The sequence below is a fragment of the Carcharhinus amblyrhynchos genome, chromosome 14, assembly GCF_965287045.1.
Source record: "Carcharhinus amblyrhynchos chromosome 14, sCarAmb.v2.hapA, whole genome shotgun sequence".
NCBI lineage: Eukaryota > Metazoa > Chordata > Chondrichthyes > Carcharhiniformes > Carcharhinidae > Carcharhinus > Carcharhinus amblyrhynchos.
The window spans coordinates 56453168-56477036 of record NC_137337.1 but is presented as its reverse complement, the minus strand read 5'-3'; the positions used below and the strand labels follow the sequence as shown (position 1 = coordinate 56477036).

General features: G+C 42.9%; 1 protein-coding gene across 2 annotated transcripts in view; it reads right to left on the bottom strand.

Moving 5' to 3' along the window:
• Positions 1–857: 857 nt before the first annotated feature.
• The window catches only part of psen1 (presenilin 1), a 90533-nt gene continuing 67521 nt past the window's right edge, over positions 858–23869 (bottom strand). For both annotated transcript variants that reach the window (XM_080202916.1, XM_080202917.1), the window contains exons 7-11: positions 13454–13552; positions 13278–13364; positions 6861–7064; positions 5656–5774; positions 858–1831 (exon numbers count right to left, since the gene is read on the bottom strand). In XM_080202916.1, the coding sequence (XP_080059042.1) occupies positions 1676–1831; positions 5656–5774; positions 6861–7064; positions 13278–13364; positions 13454–13552 (665 nt within the window). In that variant the 3' untranslated portion in view covers positions 858–1675. The remainder of the gene's footprint in view (positions 1832–5655; positions 5775–6860; positions 7065–13277; positions 13365–13453; positions 13553–23869) is intronic.

Sequence of the window (23869 nt, the reverse complement as noted above, 5' to 3'; positions counted from 1 at the left end):
AATATTTTTTCTCAAAGGTAGGGGAGTCTAAAACTAGAGGGCATAGGTTTAGGTTGAGAGGGGAGAGATACAAAAGTGTCCGGGGGGCAATTTTTTTCACAGAGAGGGTGGCAAGTGTCTGGAACAAGCTGCCAGAGGTAGTAATTTTGTCTTTTAAAAAGCATTTAGATAGTTACAATGGATATGATGGGTAGAGGGATATGGGCCAAATATGGCAATTGGGATTAGCTTAGGGCTTTTAAAAAAAGGGCGGCATGGACAAGTTGGGCCAAAGAGCCTGTTTCCTTCCTCTATGACCTTGCCAGTCTTGGTGAAGTCCTACATCAAATATATTGTGCTCTTACTCGTCTCAGTGGTGTTTAATATGGAAGAGTAACAATTCATCAGCTGTGGGTAAACGTTGGGTGACAACCAGGGGTTTCCTTACCCATGTTAAACCTGTCACAGAACATCATGGTGACCTGCTCCTCAGAGTTGCACCAATCTAACACAATCTGGCTCTATCCTATTAATGGGACATGAATGGTGATGGAAGAGTATGGGGCTTGTAAAGTATGATTGTGTGATGGTGCTCGAGCTGTCTCCTGAATGGCTTGGTCTTAATTCTAACCATAGTCATGTGAAGATGTGTCCTAATTTTAAGGTTCTGCTGGCTTGTTCTGGATTCTCAATGTGAGGAAAAACTTTCTGTTTACCCTATCAAACGCTCTAATTATTTGAAACATCAATGAGACTCCATGTTACCATCATGTCTTGTGGAAAATACCTGATGTGCCATGGGTGATTTCCTGCTGACTCCCAATTTCTCCTCTCCCCGCCCCAATTAACAGAACAGAAAGAAGACAACAGGAGGCAAATTTCCAATGTTCAGTTTTCTAATTTTTAATGGTTAGTCAGGAACCCAGAAACAAGTTCAATTGGTTTCCCTAAAGGCTCCAGAATCAACATGTGTATATATTCCAAAAACATCACAAAGTCCAGAGATTCTGATGTACATCAAGTTTTCCAAAATAAAAATACAAAAAGTTGCTGGAAATCTGCAAGAAAAAACAAAGTGCTAGGAAACATTCAGGAAGTACAGTCACCGACCTAGAACTTTAACTCTTCCTTGCTCTCTCTGCTAATTAACCTGTTGAGTGTTTCCAGCATTTCCTGTTTTGATTTCAGAAGTATGCTGGTGGCCTTTAGCCATTAATTTGTAAGAAAAGTTCAATCAAGGGTGAAGTAAAGTTTATGGTGTTCAAGACATGTTTACTTAAAGGGGGCCACCACCAGTATAGAAAACGATTGTAAACAGAAAGGAACATTTTAAAAACTGAACGGAAACAGTTTGTTTTCTTTGCATTGTAACACTATTTACAGAAATGTTGCATCCAGAGCAAGCCTTTCACCCACAGGTTGCAATACCTGGCTTTGATCGTCTCGCATCTCACTAGAAATGCGTTTGTGTTAAAATCACAACCAGCCCCAGAGACAAAAAGCCAACCTTCTTCAGAATTGTGCACAGGCATTAACTGGATTTGAGACACGAGATCAGCAGAATAATCCACAAAGATTGCACCCAACTTTATTGTATGCTATTTCAGGTATTATACCAATTACAAAAGTCTCTTTTTCAGTGCTCATCATCAATATTTACAGTACATCTTGGAAGCACGTTCCAATAACACAGATACTAAATGTAAAACTGATATAAAGCAAGTTGGTCCATGAATGGACGAACCAAGTTATCAGTAGCAAAGTAGAAAACCAGCCCAAATGTAATAGAGATTGGAAGTGCTGGTAAAGCCTTCTTAAAGATGGCAAGCAGCAGGAGAGTAAGGCACAAACCCTGAAACACAAAGAGGAGGTACATTACTAATCAGGGACATTTTATCCAAAGTCTCTTCCCAAAAATATAACAAAGGAGGACAAGACATTCTAGTTTATACAGATAAAAAAACATTAAAATTCCACATCTTGGTTGGTTGAAGTAGAGTGTAGAAACCAACCAACCAACCACACGCACAAGGCCAGTGAGGGTATGGAAGATTGAAAGAGAGAGACAGACAGACATGAATGAGAAAATTTAAGTAAGCAAGAACATAGGGAGAGGGGAGGACAGTGAGATTCGGGGGGGGAGGAGAGAGAGAGAGAGAGAGAGAGTCGGGGGGGGGGGAAGAGAGAGAGAGAGAGAAAGTCGGGGGGGGAAGAGAGAGAGAGAGTCGGGGGGGAAACAGAGAGAGAGAGAGTCGGGGGGAAGACAGAGAGAGTCGGGGGGGGAAAGAGAGAGAGAGTCGGGGGGGGAAGAGAGAGAGAGTCGGGGGGGGAAGAGAGAGAGAGTCGGGGGGGGAAGAGAGAGAGAGTCGGGGGGGGAAGAGAGAGAGAGTCGGGGGGGGGGAAGAGAGAGAGAGTCGGGGGGGGGGAAGAGAGAGAGAGTCGGGGGGGGGAAGAGAGAGAGAGTCGGGGGGGGAAGAGAGAGAGAGTCGGGGGGGGAAGAGAGAGAGAGTCGGGGGGGGAAGAGAGAGAGAGTCGGGGGGGGGGAAGAGAGAGAGAGTCGGGGGGGAAGAGAGAGAGAGTCGGGGGGGGAAGAGAGAGAGAGTCGGGGGGGGAAGAGAGAGAGAGTCGGGGGGGGAAGAGAGAGAGAGTCGGGGGGGGAAGAGAGAGAGAGTCGGGGGGGGAAGAGAGAGAGAGAGTCGGGGGGGGAAGAGAGAGAGAGAGTCGGGGGGGGAAGAGAGAGAGAGAGTCGGGGGGGGAAGAGAGAGAGAGAGTCGGGGGGGGAAGAGAGAGAGAGAGTCGGGGGGGGAAGAGAGAGAGAGAGTCGGGGGGGGAAGAGAGAGAGAGAGTCGGGGGGGGAAGAGAGAGAGAGAGTCGGGGGGGAAGAGAGAGAGAGAGTCGGGGGGGGAAGAGAGAGAGAGAGTCGGGGGGGGGAAGAGAGAGAGAGAGTCGGGGGGGGGGGGAAGAGAGAGAGAGAGTCGGGGGGGGAAGAGAGAGAGAGAGAGTCGGGGGGGAGAGAGAGAGAGAGAGTCGGGGGGGAGAGAGAGAGAGAGAGTCGGGGGGGAGAGAGAGAGAGAGAGAGAGTCGGGGGGGAGAGAGAGAGAGAGTCGGGGGGGGAGAGAGAGAGAGAGAGAGTCGGGGGGGGAGAGAGAGAGAGAGTCGGGGAGAGAGAGAGAGAGAGTCGGGGGGGAGAGAGAGAGAGAGAGAGAGTCGGGGGGGAGAGAGAGAGAGAGTCGGGGGGGGAGAGAGAGAGAGTCGGGGGGGGAGAGAGAGAGAGTCGGGGGGGGAGAGAGAGAGAGTCGGGGGGGGGAGAGAGAGAGAGAGAGAGTCGGGGGGGAGAGAGAGAGAGAGAGTCGGGGGGGAGAGAGAGAGAGAGAGTCGGGGGGGAGAGAGAGAGAGAGAGTCGGGGGGGGGGAGAGAGAGAGAGAGAGTCGGGGGGGAGAGAGAGAGAGAGAGAGAGTCGGGGGGGAGAGAGAGAGAGTCGGGGGGGGGGGGGAGAGAGAGAGAGAGAGTCGGGGGGGGGAGAGAGAGAGAGAGAGAGAGTCGGGGGGGGGAGAGAGAGAGAGAGAGAGAGAGTCGGCGGGGGGAGAGAGAGAGAGAGAGAGAGAGTCGGGGGGGGAGAGAGAGAGAGAGAGAGAGTCGGGGGGGGGAGAGAGAGAGAGAGAGAGAGAGTTGGGGGGCGAGAGAGAGAGAGAGTTGGGGGGGGGGGAAGAGAGAGAGATAGTCGGGTGGGGGGGCGGGGAGAGAGGGGCTGCCCTTCTGGTGAAAGAGAGGGAGAGGGAGAGATAGAGACTAGGGGTGGGTGTGGCGGGGCGCACCTGGCAAGGAGAGGGAGAGAGAGAGAGAAAGAGAGAAAACGGCGGGGGGGGGGGGGGGGGTATGGCAAGAGAGGGGAGAGAGAGATGGGGGAGGTGGGGGGAGAAAGGGTGGCCCAACACCTATCCCCCCAGGGTGAGGACAGGAGGACCACTCCCCTCCGCGCGACAAAGTGCACCCCTGCTCCTGGATGAGGACCCGAGGGGGATCCCCCCACAAGAATCAGAGGGGGGCCTCCCACATGAATAGGAGGGGAACCCCTGCGAGAAAGAGTTTCACAGGTTAGGTGGATTAGCCTTGCTAAATTGCCTCTTTATGTGCCAAGATGTGTAGGTTAGGCACAGTAGCCATGATAAACGTGCAGAGATGGGGCAGCGGGGCTGGGTAAGACACAGTCGTGTAGAGTCGACAAGCCAAATGGCCTCCTGCTGCACTGTAGAGATTCTATGGTCATTCAGCCCATGGGCTTGTTCCACCATTTGATTAAATTGATGGCTGAGCCACTCCTGCCTTATCCACGATGTTTCATATCCTTATCCAATGATAAACCAATGACACTTACGAAAACTCCAATTGATCCCCCAGAATCTACTCTGGGGGGGTAAAAAAAAAAGACTGCTCCAGATTTCCACTACCCTACAGGGGAAAATATTTCCTGATTTCACTCATGAATGGCCCGACTTTTATTTTAAGTTTGCACCTCTGCCCTAAATTAAAAGTAATTTCTCTGTATTCATGCTTACAATATTTGAACACCTTTATTGATAAGGGTCATGGGTGGAGCGGGGGGACTGGTAATGTTAAAATGGCGGTGTGGACTCGTTGGGCCAAAGGGCCTGTTTCCTGGGCTGTTTTTGTTCTTTGCTCTTCTTTAAAATCATTCATTTATCTAAACTCAAGGGAATGCAAGTCTGGTTTCTGCAACCTGCCCTTATGATTTAACGCTCTTTCTCATAGCATTATTTTGGAGAATTGACATTCTATTGCCTACTAAGTCAGTAAAAACTATTTATGTTATTCTGCACCTCTCAGTAATATATCAAACAGGCTATGTCACCCAGCAAGTCCATGGTGCTGATGCTCCAACCTTTATTTTAACTCTTATCAACATATCCTTCTATTTATTCCTGCTTCATGTATTTATCTAGTTTCCACTCAAATGATCTATGCTATTTACCTCAACTGTTCCTTGAGAGTGATCAAAACAGTGAATGTTTCAGTAAATCTGTTATTACCCAAGTGTGAGAACTTATCTTCTTTGACATTCTCACCACTCTGGGTAAAAGAAGTTTCTCTTGAATTTGTTAGTCATCTTAAATTTATGGGCCCTAGTTTCAGACTCACAGATTTAGATTAGTTTAGGTCTACCCTCATATAAAGTTCATAATTATCCAACAGGTCAGCCTTCTCTCTACATCATTAAGTAATACCCTGTTTCTGTTAAAAACCAGGAGGACCACAGATCTACCTGTTTAATCAAAGAACATAACCCCCTCACAGCCTCGTTAGAACAGAAATACCTAAATACACCTGCTGTTCACTGCACCAATGTTACAATTGTGTTGCAGAGTAAGCTTCTTAAATACAGGCTGTTTAACGGTTCTGTTAGAATGTCACAAAACTCACTCTACACAGCAGTGAGTAGACTGCAATCAGCTCACTAATCTGGCTCACCCAAAGTCTATTGTGATTAATTGGGAGGTTTAATTTAGTTTATTAGCATGGAAGTATAAGCCCATTGATGTTTCAGCACTGCACCTCAAAGATTTAACTTTCACTATTTATTAAAATTCTGGGGCACTGACTTCAGAGCAACATAATCAGTTGTGTACATATTATGGGAAACTCCTGATGTATACTCACAATTAATATTGCTACAAAGCAGGCTAGAGTTGTATTCCAGTCTCCACTTGCTGCTGCAGATGCTTTTCCAACAAGAACACTGTAGAATATGAAGTCACCTAAACCAAGTTTCACACCCCCTAAAAGAAAAGCAAGAGAATCTGACAATGATGAATAAAATTTGAAAGAGGTTACAAGGGGAAGGGATGAGAGAATCAAAAATAACTTCAATGCTCCTGCACAAAGGTTTTCTTTAAAAAAAATACTTCTAGCTATGTACACAATTTATAAACAGAAGGCCTAATCAGTCCAGTGCTACTAGGTACAATATTGCTAATGAACAGGAATCACAGAATTATTGAACCACACAACCTAAATATGTTAGGATTCCTGCTCTTATCTTCCTGACTATATACTAACAATCTAGGCATTGGTGTACAGGGCACAGTTTCAAAATTTGCAAATGATACAGAGCTTACAAAGATTGTGAACTTGAGGAGGCTAATGATAAAAGTCAAAACGGCAGATAAACTGGTGGGATGATCAGACAAGTGACATAGAACATAGAACATAGAACATTACAGCGCAGAACAGGCCCACGATGTTGCGCCGACCAGTTACAAAAACAATGACCCACTAGCCTCTCCTGGGTTGATTCCATTGGACCCAACCTGGCATCTCTGCTGTTTGTCCATTCCTGGGTGAATCCACCATCATCTGCATGTGTCATATATATATATATATATATGACAGATGAAACTTAATGCAGAGAAATATGAAATGACTTATTTTGTTATAAAGAACATGGGGAGACGATATAAAAGGTAAAACTCTAAAAGATGTGCTAGAGCAGAGGGACTTGGGTATATATGTGCATAAGTTATTGAAGGTGGCAGGATAGGTTGACAGGTTAATAAAACACAGAATTCTAAGCTTTATCAATAGGGGAATATAGAGTGCAAAAGCAAAGAAATTACAGTAAATCTGTCTAAAACAGGTTTCCAGAGATGCATTACGTAGATGGATTGGAGAAGCTGGGACTGTTTTCCTTTGGAGAAGGTTGAGAAGAAATTTGATTAGAGGTATTCAAAATCATGAGGGGTCTGGACAGAGTAGAAAAGGATACTGTTCCTATTGGTGGAAGAATAGAGGATGAAAGGGGGTTGAGGTGTAAGGGACTAAATGCAACCCAACAACCTATTCCTCTTAATGGTATGGTCACTTACTTTCCTCTGGATCTTCAATCATCATTGGAGGGCTTGGCAGAGACTGCACAGCTGCCCGACTCTCCTGGGTTGATTCCATTGGACCCAACCTGGCATCTCTGCTGTTTGTCCATTCCTGGGTGAATCCACCATCATCTGCATGTGTCAAATCATCATCTACCCGGGTCTCACCATCATCTGTACGCGTTTGATTTCGGACATGGTCTATAGAAATTAACAGAGAAGCCACATTACTAACACAGATAGCTACTGTTTCCACCAAGGCAAACTGAAGGTCTGATATACAAGTACAAACTCAACAGTTAAAGACTCAGATAGCTTGTCCCAGGTCAACAACATATTGCAAAAAGGCGATATAAAAAAATCACAGGCCAACTACATCCAATCATACAAACTGATGCATTTTGGAATGCACTTTCAACACTGGTGGAAGTAGATTCAAAAGTAACTATTAAAAGAGTTAAATATTTGAAAAGAAAAGGTTTGCACAGTGACGAGGAAAGAACAGGGGAATAGAACAGTTCTTTCAAAGAGTCAGTACGGTCATGAGGAACTGTGACCCTTTGTGTTGTCATTTCCATGATTTTCTCTCGTACCCTGTTCATCTAATATTGTACTGCATAATACCCTGGGAGATGAAAATAGTCAAAGTGGAAAAACTTTAAGGGATTAAGAAAAATCTTCAGGGAAATTCCTCTCTGGCTTGAAGATCGAGGCAACGATGACTCCATTTGTCTCAATACAATCACCACTACAATTATACCCTGACCATTCATGCTTTATTCTGTCAAAAATAGAAGTAACTTTTTATCCCTGAAATAATAACAAAGAACTCTGGATTTGGTACTATTCTGACCCTTAACAGCAAGAAACTTAAAGCGACTCCAGGCATTGTACACTTAGCTTAAGAAACATGTAAATGTACCAGGCCAAAATTCAATGCACATGTGGAGCACAGCTTATATTGACAGTTCACCCAATATCCCTATACTTAAATGAGCTACACTGGCTTCTAGTCCAGCAACAGATTTAAAAGCCTCACTATTGCAAAGCCCTTGAGGTCCTGCCCCTTCCTATCTGTGGAACCTTCTACAGCTACCCTACCGGGTCCTCCCCAAATTTTGACGTCTCCAATATCCTCCATTTTCCTTCACTGTGAGATTGAAAGACACGTTTAGAGTTTCAGAGGACTTAAAAACTTTGGAATAACCTCTAAAAACATCTTTGCTTCTCCCTTTTGGTTTAAAACACTCAACAAAACATACCTCTTTGACCAAGCTTTCATCCTAGTAACTCACATAAGCATTTCAATTTGTCTACCAACACTTTTGTAAGACTCCTTGAGATGTTTTAAAGGTGTTACAAAAACACAGGTTGAAGACCATTCTTCCCTCGCCCAGAAGGTGAGACAGGTAACCAAACTGGCATTGCCATTTCAAGGACAAAATACATGCTTCAACCATGTTTGTTAGTGATCTTAGCAAAGATCAGATGGGACACTTGAAAATATTGTTTCTCAATAAATGTTTTTTTTTAAAAAATAAGTTAAATATACTGTAGAAAACAATCAGTTGTAGCAAGTGGAATAGGCACCAGCGAAGGAAGCTTTTTTTCTTCATATATTCTTGCATCTTGCAGCATACTGTAGAGAGCCTGGTGGCCAACGTATAGGATTTTTTTTGTAGTACATTTCCAATCTAGAATGTCATCACTGAATTTGTGGCAAAATTCTTGACAAACATCTGTTTTTGAATAGCTACATCATAAACACATAAATGCATAGTCAAAGCAGATTACATTTATACAAAGGCGTGTGATGCAGCAACAGTCCTATGCCACTTCACAAAAGCATAATTGAACGGAGTCCTTTATAAAGCCCCATAAACGGAAATTAAGACAAGGGACCAAAGGTTTAGCCAAAGCAGTAGGTTTTGAAGAGTGTCTTAAAGAGAAGGAAAGCACAGACAGGTTTAATGAAGCCATTCTGGAGCTCAGCGATTGGACAGCTAAAAATGGCCACCAATTAAAGACTACTGAAAATTGGAGCAAGAGGTTCCAATTGGAGAACAGAGAAGAGCCAAATCTTGCGTTTAAACCATACTGCACTCTGGTCAGACTCTATCCAATACCATCAAGCTAGCATAGAAGAGAATCACGAGACTATTCCTTAGCATCACACAATTCAAGATGAGGTATCACAACACCAAGTTACAGTCCAACAGGTTAATTTGATTTCACAAGCTTTTGGAGTGCTGCTCTTTCATCAGGTGACCTCTCATCTTGTCCACCCTTGTCCAACACTAGCAGTTCCACATCATGGACACAATTAATGCGGTCAGAATGCAGAAAAAGGCTTCATGTGGCCTTAATGCACAGAAACATAGAACAGTACAACACAGTACAGGCCCTTCGGCCCTCGATGTTGTGCCGTGCTATGTCCAAACCCAATATCAAGCTATCCCACTCCCTATCATTCTGGTGCGCTCCATGTGCCTATCCAATAACTGCTTGAAAGTTCCTAAAGTGTCTGATTCCACCGTCACAGCAGGCAGTGCATTCCACACCCCAACCACTCTGAGGAAAGAATCTACCTCAGACATCCCTCCTATATCCCCCACCATGAACCTTAAAGTTAGTAACAGCTACATCCACCAGAGGAAACAGTCTCTGCACGTCCACTCTATCTATCCCCCTCATCATCTTATAAACCTCTATTAAGTTGCCTCTCATCCTCCTCGGCTCTACACAGAAAAGCCCCAGCTTCCTCAAACCTTTCCTCATAAGACCTACCCTCCAAACCAGGCAGCATCCTGGTAAATCTCTTCTGCACTCTCTCCAATACTTCCACATCCTTCTTATAGTGAGGTGACCAGATGCGGTCTCACCAAGGTCTGGTATAGTCGCAGCATAACCCCACGGCTCTTAAACTCCAACCCCCTGTTAATAAACACTAACACACTAAGCCACACGGCTCTTAAACTCCAACCCCCTGTTAATAAACACTAACACACTAAGCCTTCTTCACAGCTCTATCCACTTGAGTGGCAACCTTCAGAGATCTGTGGATATGAATCCCAAGATCTCTCTGTTCATCCACATTCCTCAGAACCGTGCCATTGACCCTGTAAACCGCATTCAAGTTTGTCCTACCAAAACGAATCACCTCGCACTTATCAGGGTTAAATGCCATCTGCCACTTTTCTGTCCAGCTCTGCATCCTATCAATGTCTCTTTGCAGCCTACAAGAGCCCCCCAACTCATCCACTACTCCACCAATCTTGGTGTCATCAGCAAATTTACCAACCCACCCTTCAGCCCCCTCTTCCATGTCATTGATAAAAATCACAAATAGCAAAGGACCCAGCACTGACCCCTGTGGTACACCACTGGTAACAGGCCTCCAGTCTGAAAGTTTCCCCTCCACCACCACCCTCTGGCTTCTATGAGACAGCCAGTTAATTATCCAGTCAGCCAAATTTCCTTCTATCCCACACCTCCTTACTTTCTTCATGAGCCTACCATGGGAAACCTTATCAAATGCCTTACTAAAATCCATGTGTACGACATCAACTGCTCTACCTTCATCTACACACTTAGTTACCTCCTCAAAGAATTCAATCAAATTTGAGAGGCAGGACTTACCCCTCACGAAACCGTGCTGACTATCCCTGATTAAACTGCATCTTTCCAAATGGTCATAAATCCTATCTCTCAGGACGCTTTCCATTAACTTACCAACCACCGAAGACTAACTGGCCTATAATTACCAGGGTCATTCCTATTTCCTTTCTTGAACAGAGGAACAACATTCGCCACTTTCCAGTCCTCTGGCACAATCCCCATGGACAGTGAGGACCCAAAGATCAAAGCTAAAGGCTCTGCAATCTCATCCCTTGCCTCCCAAAGTATCCTAGGATGTCTCCCATCAGGCCCAGGGGGCTTATCGACCCTCAGGTTTTTCAAAATTGCTAATACATCTTCCCTCAGAACATCTACCTCTTCCATCCTATCAGCCTGTATCTCACACACCCTCAAAAACATGGCCCTCTCCTTATTGAGCAAAACATGGCCCCTCTCCTTAGTGAGCACTGAAGAAAAGTATTCATTCAATGCCTCACCTATCTCTTCTGACTGCATGTACAAGTTCCCACTACTATCCTTGACTGGCCCTAACCTCACCCTGGTCATTCTTTTATTTCTCAATTATAAGGCAATTAATGTGACATTCTATAAGCTCACAAGATTCCTAGAGAAACCATAAGGGGATGAAAGAGGTGCTGTTCTGGTCTTTTACAAAACGGTGGTTTTATAGGAAAGTTCACGTTTGATAATTAATTTTAGTTTAATTATATCATGATCACGTAACCCAAGTATATCAATTAACCTGATATGATATTCTGCTTAACTGTGATCAATGTATCACACCATGCCAATTGTTGTCGATAGTTAAATTTTTAAAAACGCAATGCAGCACATGGCCCTAAAATGTGTACTTTACACAGGACAAGACTTACATAGCAATGCTGTAAAGCTCATCAAAATTGGATGAACCAAGGTGTGAAATCGTAATACTCCCAAACATTATCAGTTATATCTGAGTTAGAAAGTTCTATTTTACGAAGAAAACAGATGAGAGTTTTCAAACCTTCAGTCTGATGTCTCATTTTAATTTAGCCTTTTAACTTGTTGTGTCTTAAAAGAACAGTCACTACTTCGAAGTATACAACAGACCTATGAATCACTTTGGTTCTGTAACTCATAATTAAGTTCTGCGATCAGTTTTGCAGTTACACAGTTCTTGTGGCTTTTATTTCCTACGAACATGTATTATTTGACTGTATTGTGCTGCATCTTGTGTGTACCTTGCTACCTCAGTTGTAACACACAATTGTCTTTACACACTGATGTTAGAGCAACTTTGTAATTTGGGTATTAATTTACGCTGTGTATTCTATTTTTTAAGTAACTTGCTTCTGGCATCAGCAATCACTAGAAAGTCACACGTTGAGGCTTGAACATCCCAGAACATCTCAGATGTATCACAGGCATTTTGGGGTGATGAACCCATAGCAATCAGGAGGTGACACCACACATCCTCTTATCACAAATAACCTCATTGTGCCTCATTATCTTAGTGGAAAGCCATAAGCTTAATTAAATAACAACAACACTCATGACTGGCATATAAAGGAATCAGTCAGGAATTAAACAGGAAGTGATATCATTATGATTGTCATCATGCTCAAGAGACAAGCCATAACCAATCAGGAACTGATTATTGTGTGGATCAGAGTTTGGGGATGTCAAATGCACAGCATGAAGAGGAAATAGACATTGATCAATAGAACAGCACAAGAGATGGTGCTGCAGTTAACTGGATGTTGTGTGCCAGGGATCCAAAATGAACTGACTGCTTCCACTGTCTTCACCAAGTATTACAATTTTGTACTTATTGTAATTAATTCAATAAACCTGTGACAATTTAATCATACCAAGCATGTTCTACAGCTAGTCCCAATTGGAGGTTCCTTTCAAAACAGCTCTCTCAACTCAGTCTAACAATTATAATTGACTCAAGTCTTAAAATTCACAACAGATTGACAATATTTACAATGTAGGAGGCCATTCAGCCCATCAAGTCACCATGGGCCCTCTGAAAGAGCATTCTATCTGTCCCACTCCCCTGCATTATCACTATAACCTGGCACATTCTTTTCTTTCAGATAGCAATCCAATTCCATTTGAATACCTCAATTGAACTTGCCTCCACTAGTCCAGGAAATTTCTTCCACACTCTATCAATTATCTGGGTGAATATAATTCTCCCTGTTTCATTCTACTTCATTCAAAACAGAGGTAGCACTAAAACGGGGGTGGGGGGTGGGAAAGAAGACGAAGAAGACGACGAAGAAGGAGAGAAGAGAGAGAGAGCGCGCGAGTTTAACCTGGTGTTATGAGACTTCTCACTGTGCTTACCCCAGTCCAATGTCAGCATTTTCACATCTTTCCCATCTGATCAGAGTTTAGGACATACACTTTCAAACATCAATTGCAATAACCAAGGTTGATGATGGGGGAAAGCATAAATTACTTTTTATTTATACCAAGTGTTTTCTTTTGATCTGTTTTCTAAACCTGAGCAACTTAAAAAAAAGCTTAGATTGTTGTTTACTGCAAAAAAGTAAAGCTTCCTCTGCTAATGGGCACGTGGTAATTGAAAGAAACAATGTTATATAAACATTGTTTAGAAATTAAAAGCAGCAGTAAAACATAGAATTAGAGAAGCAGGGCAGTTTTACACATGCTGAAGCACTGCACTTGCATTGTTTTATTACATAACTTACATAGTGAATTTTTAAATTTTACTTTATTTCAAACTTTTCTATTGAGCTTGGCAAATACTAATGTTGAACTCACCAGATGGCTTTGAACCAGAATCATTTGGAGCACTTGGCCTGGCTTCTTGATCAGTATCTGCCATGTTAACCAACCATACCATTGTTGCTGTAAAAGAGCAAACAGGAGAGTTAACCCAATGAATAGAGACTTTTACTTAAATAATAATCAAAAAGAAAAAACTAATATTAACTTACAGGAATAGATCAGAGCTGGAAATATTGGTTCATTTCTCTCTTGGGCAGTCTCAACTAGAATACGCAATGGGCCCTTAGGGCATAGCACTGCTACCAGATCTGAAAAAACAACATTTGCTCAATACAAATTTTGTATCATGATTTGATTGAAAAGTTGCAAGAAAATGTAAAAACCTTGTACTTCTAGATGGTAGAGATTGTAGGCTTGGTAAAGCAACTTTAGGGAGTTACTGCAGTGCATCTTGTAGATGGCACTCACTGCTGGCACTTGTGTGCCAGTGATGGAGGGAGTGTGTGTTTCAGGCAGTGGACAGGCCATTCAAATAGGGTGTTTTGTATTGGTATCAAGCTCTTCACAAACTTGTGACCCGTAGTTGATGGATAGGCTTTGGGGAGTCAAGGGGTAAGTTACTCTGTTGAAACCCTAGCCCTGGATCTGCTCACGTAGCCACAGATTTATGGCTGGTGCAGTTAAATTTTCTGATCAATACTAGCTCCCAGGATATCGATGGTGGAGGGCATCCACCAATTGTAGATCTGTTGAATGTCAGGGGGCCACGATGAAGTCTACTCTTGTTGGAGATGACCATTACCCTGCATTGAGAAATGCACAGGGAAAAGGGCTGGAATTCTGGATGTTGATCTGTGCGTTTCCAGCATCCCTCGGATGCTGAATGTTCTGAACTTACTTACATTTTTCAGTCCAAGCCTCAAATGTTGTCAAGGTCTAGATACATCCAGGCACAGATTGCTTTATTATAAGGAATATTCAATCTTAATTTTACAAAGTTTAACAGAGGCAGACAGGCCAACATTGCATATTACGTGGAACACTGAAACTGGCCATTCAGTTCAACTGTTCTGTGCTTTCACAAGACCCCTCCCACCCTTCATCTACCCACATCCTATTCTTTCTTCCTTCAAGTGCTTCTTCTGCTTACTCTTAAATGCATCTAAGTTACTTGTCTTAATCACTCCAGCTGGTAGGAATTTCCACATTTAAAATTTATCTGGGTGAAGTGGTGTCCACAAATTCCTTACTGAATTTCTTAGTGACTATCTTAGAGTCAGAGTTTTACAGCTTGGAAACAGGCCCTTCCGTCCAACTTGTCCATGCCACCCTTTTTTTAAAACCATTAAAGCTGGACCCAATTGCCTGCATTTGGCCCATGTCCCTTGATTGCCATCTTATACATGTAACTGTCTAAATGCTTTTTGAAAGACTAAATTGTATCTGCCTCTACTACTACCTCTGGCAGCTCGTTCCAGACATTCACCATTCCTGTGTGAAAAAATTGCCCCTCTGAACCCTTTTGTATCTCTCCCCTCTCACCTTAAACCTATGCCCTCTAGTTTTAGACTCCCCTACCTTTGGACCATCTTCTACTGACTGTCCACAAATGGATCCATTTCTATACCCATAGCAGTTGACCCTACCAAACCCTTTCAATCTCCCAAAGCCTCCATAATGTTATCTCTGAATCTTTTCAGGAGAAAAGCAAAGAACAGCTCCAGCATGCAAGTCCTTTCCTGATAGTTAAAGCTTCTCAGTTCTAGAATAATCCATGAATACCTTTTTTGTACCTTCTCCAGTGCCTCTATATTTTTATAATATGGAGACCAGAACTGCATACAGTATTCAAGTGTGGTCTGGCCAAGGTTTTATATGAATTTAATATCGTATGACTTCTTCAATTCTATTGCTCTGGAAATTAACACAGGTATGCAAAGCGACTGTACAGCCACCTTAACTTTACATAAATAGTCAGTAGTTCTGTAGGTAAGAATGCCTTGCAGCTGTGTTACTGAACAATGCCTAGACAAAACATTCATTGTTTGAATGCTGCTTATATCTTAAAATCATTGGCAGTCATTCAAATAATTCTTTTGTTTTCTTACTCAATACTTGGGATAACCCATAATTATAAATTGCTTGATTACTGCGAACCAGGATATCATTTAAGATTTCTGCTCATTGTAACTCTCTTGCCTTGACTGATTCTTTAACTGATGTGTACATCAGTCTACAGATACAAGCATCCACATGCCAGTTAAAGAAAACATCATTTTTGGTTTGTATTTCAAAATATATATTTTATGGACTTTGCTTTCCTACAACAACATTCAACAAAGCCATGACTGGGACAGTAAACCTGCATCCATACCCTACAACATTTGGCACTCTTCAAATGGGATAAGATATTACACACATCTAGGGAAAAACAGAACTCAATACTACACAGTGAACATAATGCTTACTATGTATTTTGTCACTGAAAATTGGGTCCTTCCCATTTTTAGATATTTGGAATCAATTTGAGGCATGTTCTTCAATGAATATTTGGAAATTCTAATTGAGGAATTAGATAAATTAGGTGTGCAGGGCATCTTTAGGTTATGCATCTCCATGCACAATGCAACATGATATCTTTGTCTGGATACTTTTGAAGTGTATTCCCTGCTATGATGCAGAAAATTCAGCAACCAATTTATACACAGTAAACTCCCATTAACAGCAATTAAGAAACTAACTACTTTCTGTTTTAGATATTTGTTGAGGGTTAAACATCAGCCTCACTGAAATCTCCACTATTTTTTTTCAAATAGTGCTGCCAGTAGTTTTGAATCAGTATCTCTTGACAGTGCAGTGTCATGTAGTAATGCACTAGCAGTATCAGACTGGACTTTGTGCTCAGGGGCTTAAATCATATGACCCAGTAGCAAAGAATATTATCACTAAGCCACAGATGATGCTGTGAAGGTCAAAATGAGCAAGGATTAGTTTTTGAGGTGACAGACAGGGAAAGGAAATTTAAAGAGCATGCGTGTTATGGTTGAATACATTTTACCAATACCGAAATGGAGTGGATACTAAACACAGTAGGATGCTACAGTCTACATGATCTGAGGGTATTCACTGAGACTAATTTTTGTTGAGCATTTGAAGCAGAGAAATCCAGTGGGATGGTGTAGAGGGATACATTTCATGATAACTGGCATTCCTTAGCAACAGTAAGAAGTTTACCCCAGTCCAATGCCAGCATCTCTACATCATTCCTCAGCAGCTCCAGATTAGAGTACCTGGCTTTGATAGCAATAATCATGTGAGTTTCACAAATTGTGTTAGGGCTACTTTGCATCTATGCCTCATGGCATCTGTCTCTATGGACACCACACCATGTCATACCCAAAGCCTTGCCCATTAATGGAACTGTTTACTGTAAATTAAAATCCATAAAAAATAGAAGGATGACCTGACAGCATTCCTGTTCTCTCAATAAGAGAATTCACAATTGAATTTAGTGCGTTGCTAACACAGATTGTCAACAAATTATATCATGTTGGCAAGGTCCCAACAGTGGAAGCATGTCACTTATAAAAGTAAATGTGCGATGGAGTAAAGGAGAAAGACACACTATTCCACAAGTGAATAGGGGCAGCATGGTAGCACAGTGGTTAGCACTGCTGCTTCACAGCTCCAGGGACCTAGGTTCGATTCCCAGCTTCAGTCACTGTCTGTGTGGAGTTTGCACATTCTCCTCACGTCTGCGTGGACTTTCCCTGGATGCTCCAGTTTCCTCCCGCAGTCCAAAGATATGTCGGTTAGATTGATTGGCCATGCTAAAATTGCTCCTTAGTGTCTCGAGATTGTAGGTTAGAGGAATTAGCAGGTAAATATGTAGGGATATAGGGGTAAGGCCTGGGTGGGATTGTGGTCATTACAGACTCGATGGGCCAAATGGCCTCTTTCTCACTGTACAGTTTCTATGAATTATGTAACAAATAAACTATGAGACAGCCCAATACCTTACTCTTTAAATCATTCTTGTACAATCCTTTTTTTTGCATCTTAATCTTATTTTTATGGTTGTCTACAATTATATCATTCATTATAGTTATTCGTTTTATTTGTATCAGCATCACAATTCTGCATTTGCCACCATGATGGTTTTTCAATAATTTATTGAGCACTGGGAATTACGGAGGTAGAATGGAGAAGGGGTTTGATCGATTTAAAACAAAGACAGATGTTAAAGTTAATTTGCTGGTACACCATAGGGTAGACAATGAGATAAGTGAATGGGGAATGGGATTTGGATATGGAGTACTGAAAACGCAGAGATAAGTTAATGTTTGAATTGAGGAGATGAAGGAGCAAATTTGTCATAAGGCAAAAGGGGGATGGGGACAGAGTGGTAAAGGTGAAGCTGACAGGTATTACAGAATGGAAAGGTGGTCCCAAGAACAGATGTTGGGAAGAAGGTTTAGCTGACAGCCAAGCAGAGGAAATCAAAATTGCACACTTCCAACCTTAGCTTGTTAATCGTGAGGGATGCAGATGGGATTAAATTCAGAGCATGTAAATAGCAGCAGCAGAATGCAGTGGTTTAATTTCTCCCAATATTGCTGCAAGAAAGTCTGGGTGATGATCAGACAGTGGATAATTTGGTAGGCTCTTTGCAAATAACTTTAAGCTAGATCAGGCTTCTTTTCACATCAGCTTTAATATTTTTCTAAAAGAGAATATTCTTCCTAAGGGTTCTTGCCCAAACTGGTTTTATTAATGGGATATGAGCAAATCTGGCAAGGTCAGCATTCACTGCCCATCCCTAATATGCCTTCAGAAGATAGGTGATGGTGAGACACTTTCTTGAACCACAGTTGTATCTGGTATAGGGCAAACAAACAGTGGTTTAGGAAGGAGCTTCAGGTTTTGACTACAAAACTGCAATTTCCTCGTAGATACTTAGCAATATTTGGCTGCAAAGTGCTTTTATATTCTGAGATTGTTGATGAGTTATACCACCCTATGAATAAATTTGTAATAATCAGTGATGAAGATGCTAGCAAGTGTCACTTGAACATAGTTGAGCAGGCTTTAAGTGCCACTTGCTAGCATCTTCCATCACTGATGATTTCCTTTCCTTTATCTTGTGCAGTACATTGCTTCCTGTCTTCTCCATTCAGGAACCCCATTCTATGCTGTTCTACATGTTTATTGGCACTTGTTAAAATTCTGGGATAGCTAGTCTTTGGTCAGCTTCTACTAAATCATGAAAGGTATTTACCATGTGACTTTTCCCCATAAATCAGACTGTCAGGCAAAGGGATTTTTTTGAAGAAATTAAAGGCATACATCAGCCATGCTGATGTTTTTTGTAGCAACAGTTGTCAAGACCAGTGTGCTCTATTACTAACTGCCACATTAAATGACACAGCTACAGAGCTAAATGACAACTGGTTAACAGGTTTATCTCATGTGATCAAATGGAAACCTCTCTCCATCATAACTTTCAGAGTGTTACCAGGCAAGAAAGGAATTAGGTTTTCAAAACAACATTCATATTACTGAACCACTACAGTTAAAATTTTTTTTTTTTTTACACATGCAGTTTCCTGAACTATGAACCTGGGCTCTCTATACACATTGCTTCTCAGTATATTGAGCAGGATGGAATGTGGCACAGTGGTTAGCACTGATGACACAGTGCCAGGGACCCAGGTTTGATTCCAGTTTCAGTTAACTGTCTGTGTGGAGTTTGCACGTTCTCCTTTTGTCTGCTCCAGTTTCCCCCCACAGTCCAAATTGTTAGCCGTGATAAATTGCCCCATAGTGTCGGGGAACTGGGAAGGTAAATGTGGGATTACAGGGATAGTGCCTGGGTGGGATTGTCATTGGTGCAGGCACGATAGAATCTACAATGCAATTTTGGCTATGATTACAGCCAAATTAGCTGTGTATCGCTCCAAGGTCTCCATTCTTTGAATCATTCCCCCACCCAGTGCCTCCTGCACGGTTAGGTTCAAATGAAGGCTTGCAAGGAAAAATATCACAATAAAAAGAACATTGTGTTTGATGTTCAAAGCTTTAATCTACCTCACAAGAACACGCCAATATGAATGTACCTGAATACATAGGTGCAATAAACAATATATTCATCTGGCTCTGGGGAGCCCACTTCAGGGAAGGTGTTTTGTGTCTGCTATTTTTAATTATTTTTAAACAGATAGCTAGCTGTGTGGGGTTTTGGCACTTGCTTTTGAAAAGACTCTGGGAATTCTAGAAACATTCCCCTCCCCTATTAACAAGCAACAAAGGGCAAGTCTTGAATATCACGTCAAACGGGTGAAATAGGAATATTCATCAGTAGGATCTAGTAGCTCTGACAATATTTAACAGCCGAGGTGGAATTGTAATTTCAACTGTTCTGAGTATCTCTGCAAAACTCCCATGTGTCACATTAACATAGCTTGAGTGAATAGTACAACATTATAGTGAAAAATACACCACAATTGTGTCTGAGCTTCAATCATCTATTTTTTATCATGCATTTAGGAAATAAATCTTATGCCAAAGCACAAACTGACAATGGATGATCCCTAAAAAAGTTACACTGATTAGTCAGCGAGCGCTCCGCAGGAAGGCTCTAACAGACATTGATTAGACACAGAGCATTCAACAAACAGCTGGCACTCTGTAAACCAATCACAAAATTGGATTTAATAGTTGAATCAATTTTCACAGCCAGTGACAGTGCCACACCCTTTTCTGAGCACTGCTCAGATTCTGTGAATCACTGAAGTTGTGAGAATTAATATCAAAAATCGAATCTTGTGCTAAATAATTCAGCACATACTATTTGTCACAATTCAGAGAAATGTACAACCACATTGACTCAAGCCAGCCCAGACTAGTGTATTAGCTACTTTTGCTGGAATCAATGAAATTACAGCCTTAATAAAATTCAGCGTTGTGGGCATAAATGCCATCAGGACAAACTGTGAAACTAAATTTAGTAGCGTGTCATGTGTGGGCTGTCAAGAGATAAAAGTGGCCAGGAGTTGTAAAAATCTAACTGGATCACTAATTTCTTTCAAGGAGAGAACTGCCATTCTCTATGTTGGCCCACCATGTCCAACATCATGTGGTTAATCCTTCATGCCACCAAGAGCATTAGGTTGAGAATAAATACCAATTATTTTGTATGACTCAAATTAAGGTCAGTCAGTTTGAAATGAGGGTAACTATTGTCCTGAACATGACCATACGAAAGCAGGGAAAATCAGGAAAGAAAGCCTGCCCTCCTTGATCACATCTCTTAACTGCACATTGATTGAGGATAATGAAGGAAGAATCAGGTTGAGCTGCAGTAGGTTTCCAGACGATAATGTCCTCATCATCTTCACAGTCCAAGACAAAGAACAAAGAAGATTTTCTGAATGGAGGTCAGTCACCGGCAGAGTGCCTCAAGGATCTGTTCTGGGACCCTTGTTGTTTGTCATTTTCATAAATGACCTGGATGAGGAAGTGGAGGGATGGGTAAGTAAGTTCGCTGATGACACTAAGGTCAGTGGTGTTGTGGATGGTCTGGAAGGATGGCAAAAGTTGCAGCAGGAAATAGATAGGATGCAGGACTGGGCGGAGAAGTGGCAGATGGACTTCAACGCGGATAAATGTGTAGTCGTCCATTTTGGCAGAACCAACGGGATGAACGAGTACACTATCAAGGGCAGAAGTCTGAGTAGTGTTGATGAGCAGAAGGATCTTGGGGTCCGGGTCCACAGGACTCTTAAATTGGCCTCGCAGGTGGAGGAGGTGGTCAAGAAGGCGTATGGTGTACTGGCCTTCATTAATCGAGGGATTGAGTTTAGGAGTCGGGAGGTAATGCTGCAACTTTATAAGACCCTTGTCAGGCCTCATTTAGAGTATTGTGCGCAGTTCTGGTCGCCTCACTATAGGAAAGATGTAGAAGCTATTGAAAGGGTGCAGAGGAGATTTACAAGGATGTTGCCTGGACTGGGAGGCATGCCTTATGAAGTTAGGTTGAGGGAGCTGGGACTCTTTTCCCTGGAGAGACGAAGGTTGAGAGGCGACCTGATAGAAGTTTACAAAATGTTGAGAGGAATAGATAGGGTGGACTCTCAGAGGCTATTTCCCCGGGTTGAAATGGTTGCTACGAGAGGACACAGATTTAAGGTGCAGGGAGGGAAGTTCAGAAGTGATGTTAGGGGTAAGTTTTTCACTCAGAGGGTGGTGAGTGAATGGAATCGGCTGCCGTCAGTGGTGGTGGAGGCGAACTCGCTGGGGTCTTTTAAAAGACTTCTGGATGAGTATATGGGGTTTAATGAGATTGAGGGTTATAGATAGGTCTGTAGGTTGGTAGGTGTTGATGTGATCGGCGCAACTCGTGGGCTGAAGGGCCTGTTTGTGCTGTAGTGTTCTATGTTCTATTACAGCACAGGAACAGGCCCTTAGGCCCTCCAGGCCTGCACTGACCGTACTGCCCAACTTAACTAAAACCGCCTACGCTTCCGGGGACCATATCCCTCTATTCCCATCTCACTCATGTACTTGTCAAGATGCCCCCTAAAAGTCACTACCGTATTCACTTCTACTACCTCCCCCAGCAACGAGTTCCAGGCACCCACCACTCTGTAAAATCTGCCTCACACATCTCTCTTAAAATTTGCCCCTCGCACCTTAAACCTATGCCCCCTAGTAACTGACTCTTCCAACCCTGGGAAAAAGCTTCTGACTATCCACTCTGTCCATGCCTCTCATAATCTTGTAGACTTATATCAGGTCTCCATCTCAACCTCCGTCACTCCAGTAAGAATGAACCAAGTTTCTCCAACCTCTCCTCATAGCTAATGCCTTCCATATCAGGCAACATCCTGATCTTTTCTGTACCCTCTCCACATCCTTCTGGTAGTGCGGTGACCAGAATTGAACACTATATTCCAAGTGCAGCCTAACTAAGATTCTATAAAGCTGTAACACGACTTGTCAATTTTTAAACTCAATACCCCGGCTGATGAAGACAAGCATGCCGTATACCTTCTTGACTACCTTCTCCACTTGCATTGCCACTTTTAGTGACCTTTGTACCTGTACAACCAGATCCCTTTGCCTATCAATGCTCCTAAGGGTTCTGCCACTTACTGTATAGCTCCTATCTGTATTAGACCTTCCAAAATGCATTACCTCATATTTGTCCGGATTAAACTCCATCTGCCATCTGTCCGCCCAAGTCTCCAACTGATCTATATCCTGCTGTATCCTCTGATGGTCCTTATCGCTATCCGCAAATCCACCAACCTTTGTGTCATCCGCAAACTTACTAATCAATCCAATTACATTTTCCTCCAAATCATTTATGTGTATTACAAACAGCAAAGGTCCCAGCACTGATCCCTGAGGGACACCACTTGTCACAGCCCTCCATTCAGAAACACACCCTTCCACTGCTACTGTTTTCTTTGACCGAGTACTTCCCCGGAGCAGAGAAGGTACAATATCTCCTCCGGAGTCTTCAACATGTCACTGATGAAGACGAACATCTCACCAGGGCCATCCTCACACCGCCACTTCTTGTCTTCAAACAACCGTACAACCTCAAACAGACCACTGTCTGCAGCAAACTACCCAGCCTTCAGGAGAAGGGTAACCACAACACCACACAACCCTGCCACAGCAACCTCTGCAAGACATGCCGGATCATAGACATGGATGCCATCATCTCACATGAGAACACCATCCACCAGGTACACGGCACATACTCTTCCAACTTGGCCAACGTGTCTACCTGATACTCTGCAGGAAAGGATGTCCCGAGGCATGGTACACTGGGGAGACCATCCAGACGCTACGACAATGGATGAATGAACACTGCTCCACAATCACCAGGCAAGACTGTTCTCCTCCTGTTGGCAAACACTTCAATGGTCACGGGCGTTCGGCCTCTGATCTTCAGGTAAACGTTCTGGAAGGCTGCTTTCATGACATACGACAGTGCAGAGTTGCTGAGCAGAAACTGACAACCAAGTTCTGCACACAAGGATGATCTCAACCAGGATCTTGGGTTCATGTCACACTATCTGTAACGCCCATGACTTGCCTGAACTTGCAACATTTCACTTAATGTCCTGTCTGGAGGCAATACACATCTCTCTCACCCATGCTTAATGCTATCTGCACTCACATTGTCTGCACCTTTAAGACCTGAATAGCAGATTAGCTGTAAAGACTCACATTCTAATCAGTATTCTGTAAACTGTTTGTGCCTTTGTGATCAGAACTCTCCACTCACCTGACGAAGGAACAACGTTCTGAAAGCTAGTGGCGTTTACTAGCAAATAAACCTGTTGGACTTTAACCTGGTGTTGTGAGACTTCTTACTTCTTTGATCAAACTAGTTTTGTATTCACCGTGCCAGCTCACCTCCGATCCCATGCGACTTCACCTTGTCAAAGGCCTTAGTGAAGTCCATGCAGACAACGTACACTGCCCTACTCTCATCAATCATCTTTGTCACTTCTTTGAAAAACTCGATTAAGTTTGTGAGCCACGACCTCCCCTTCACAACACCTCATCAAGATTTACACATAGGCTGGCTGGACAGCTGGTAGGTGATA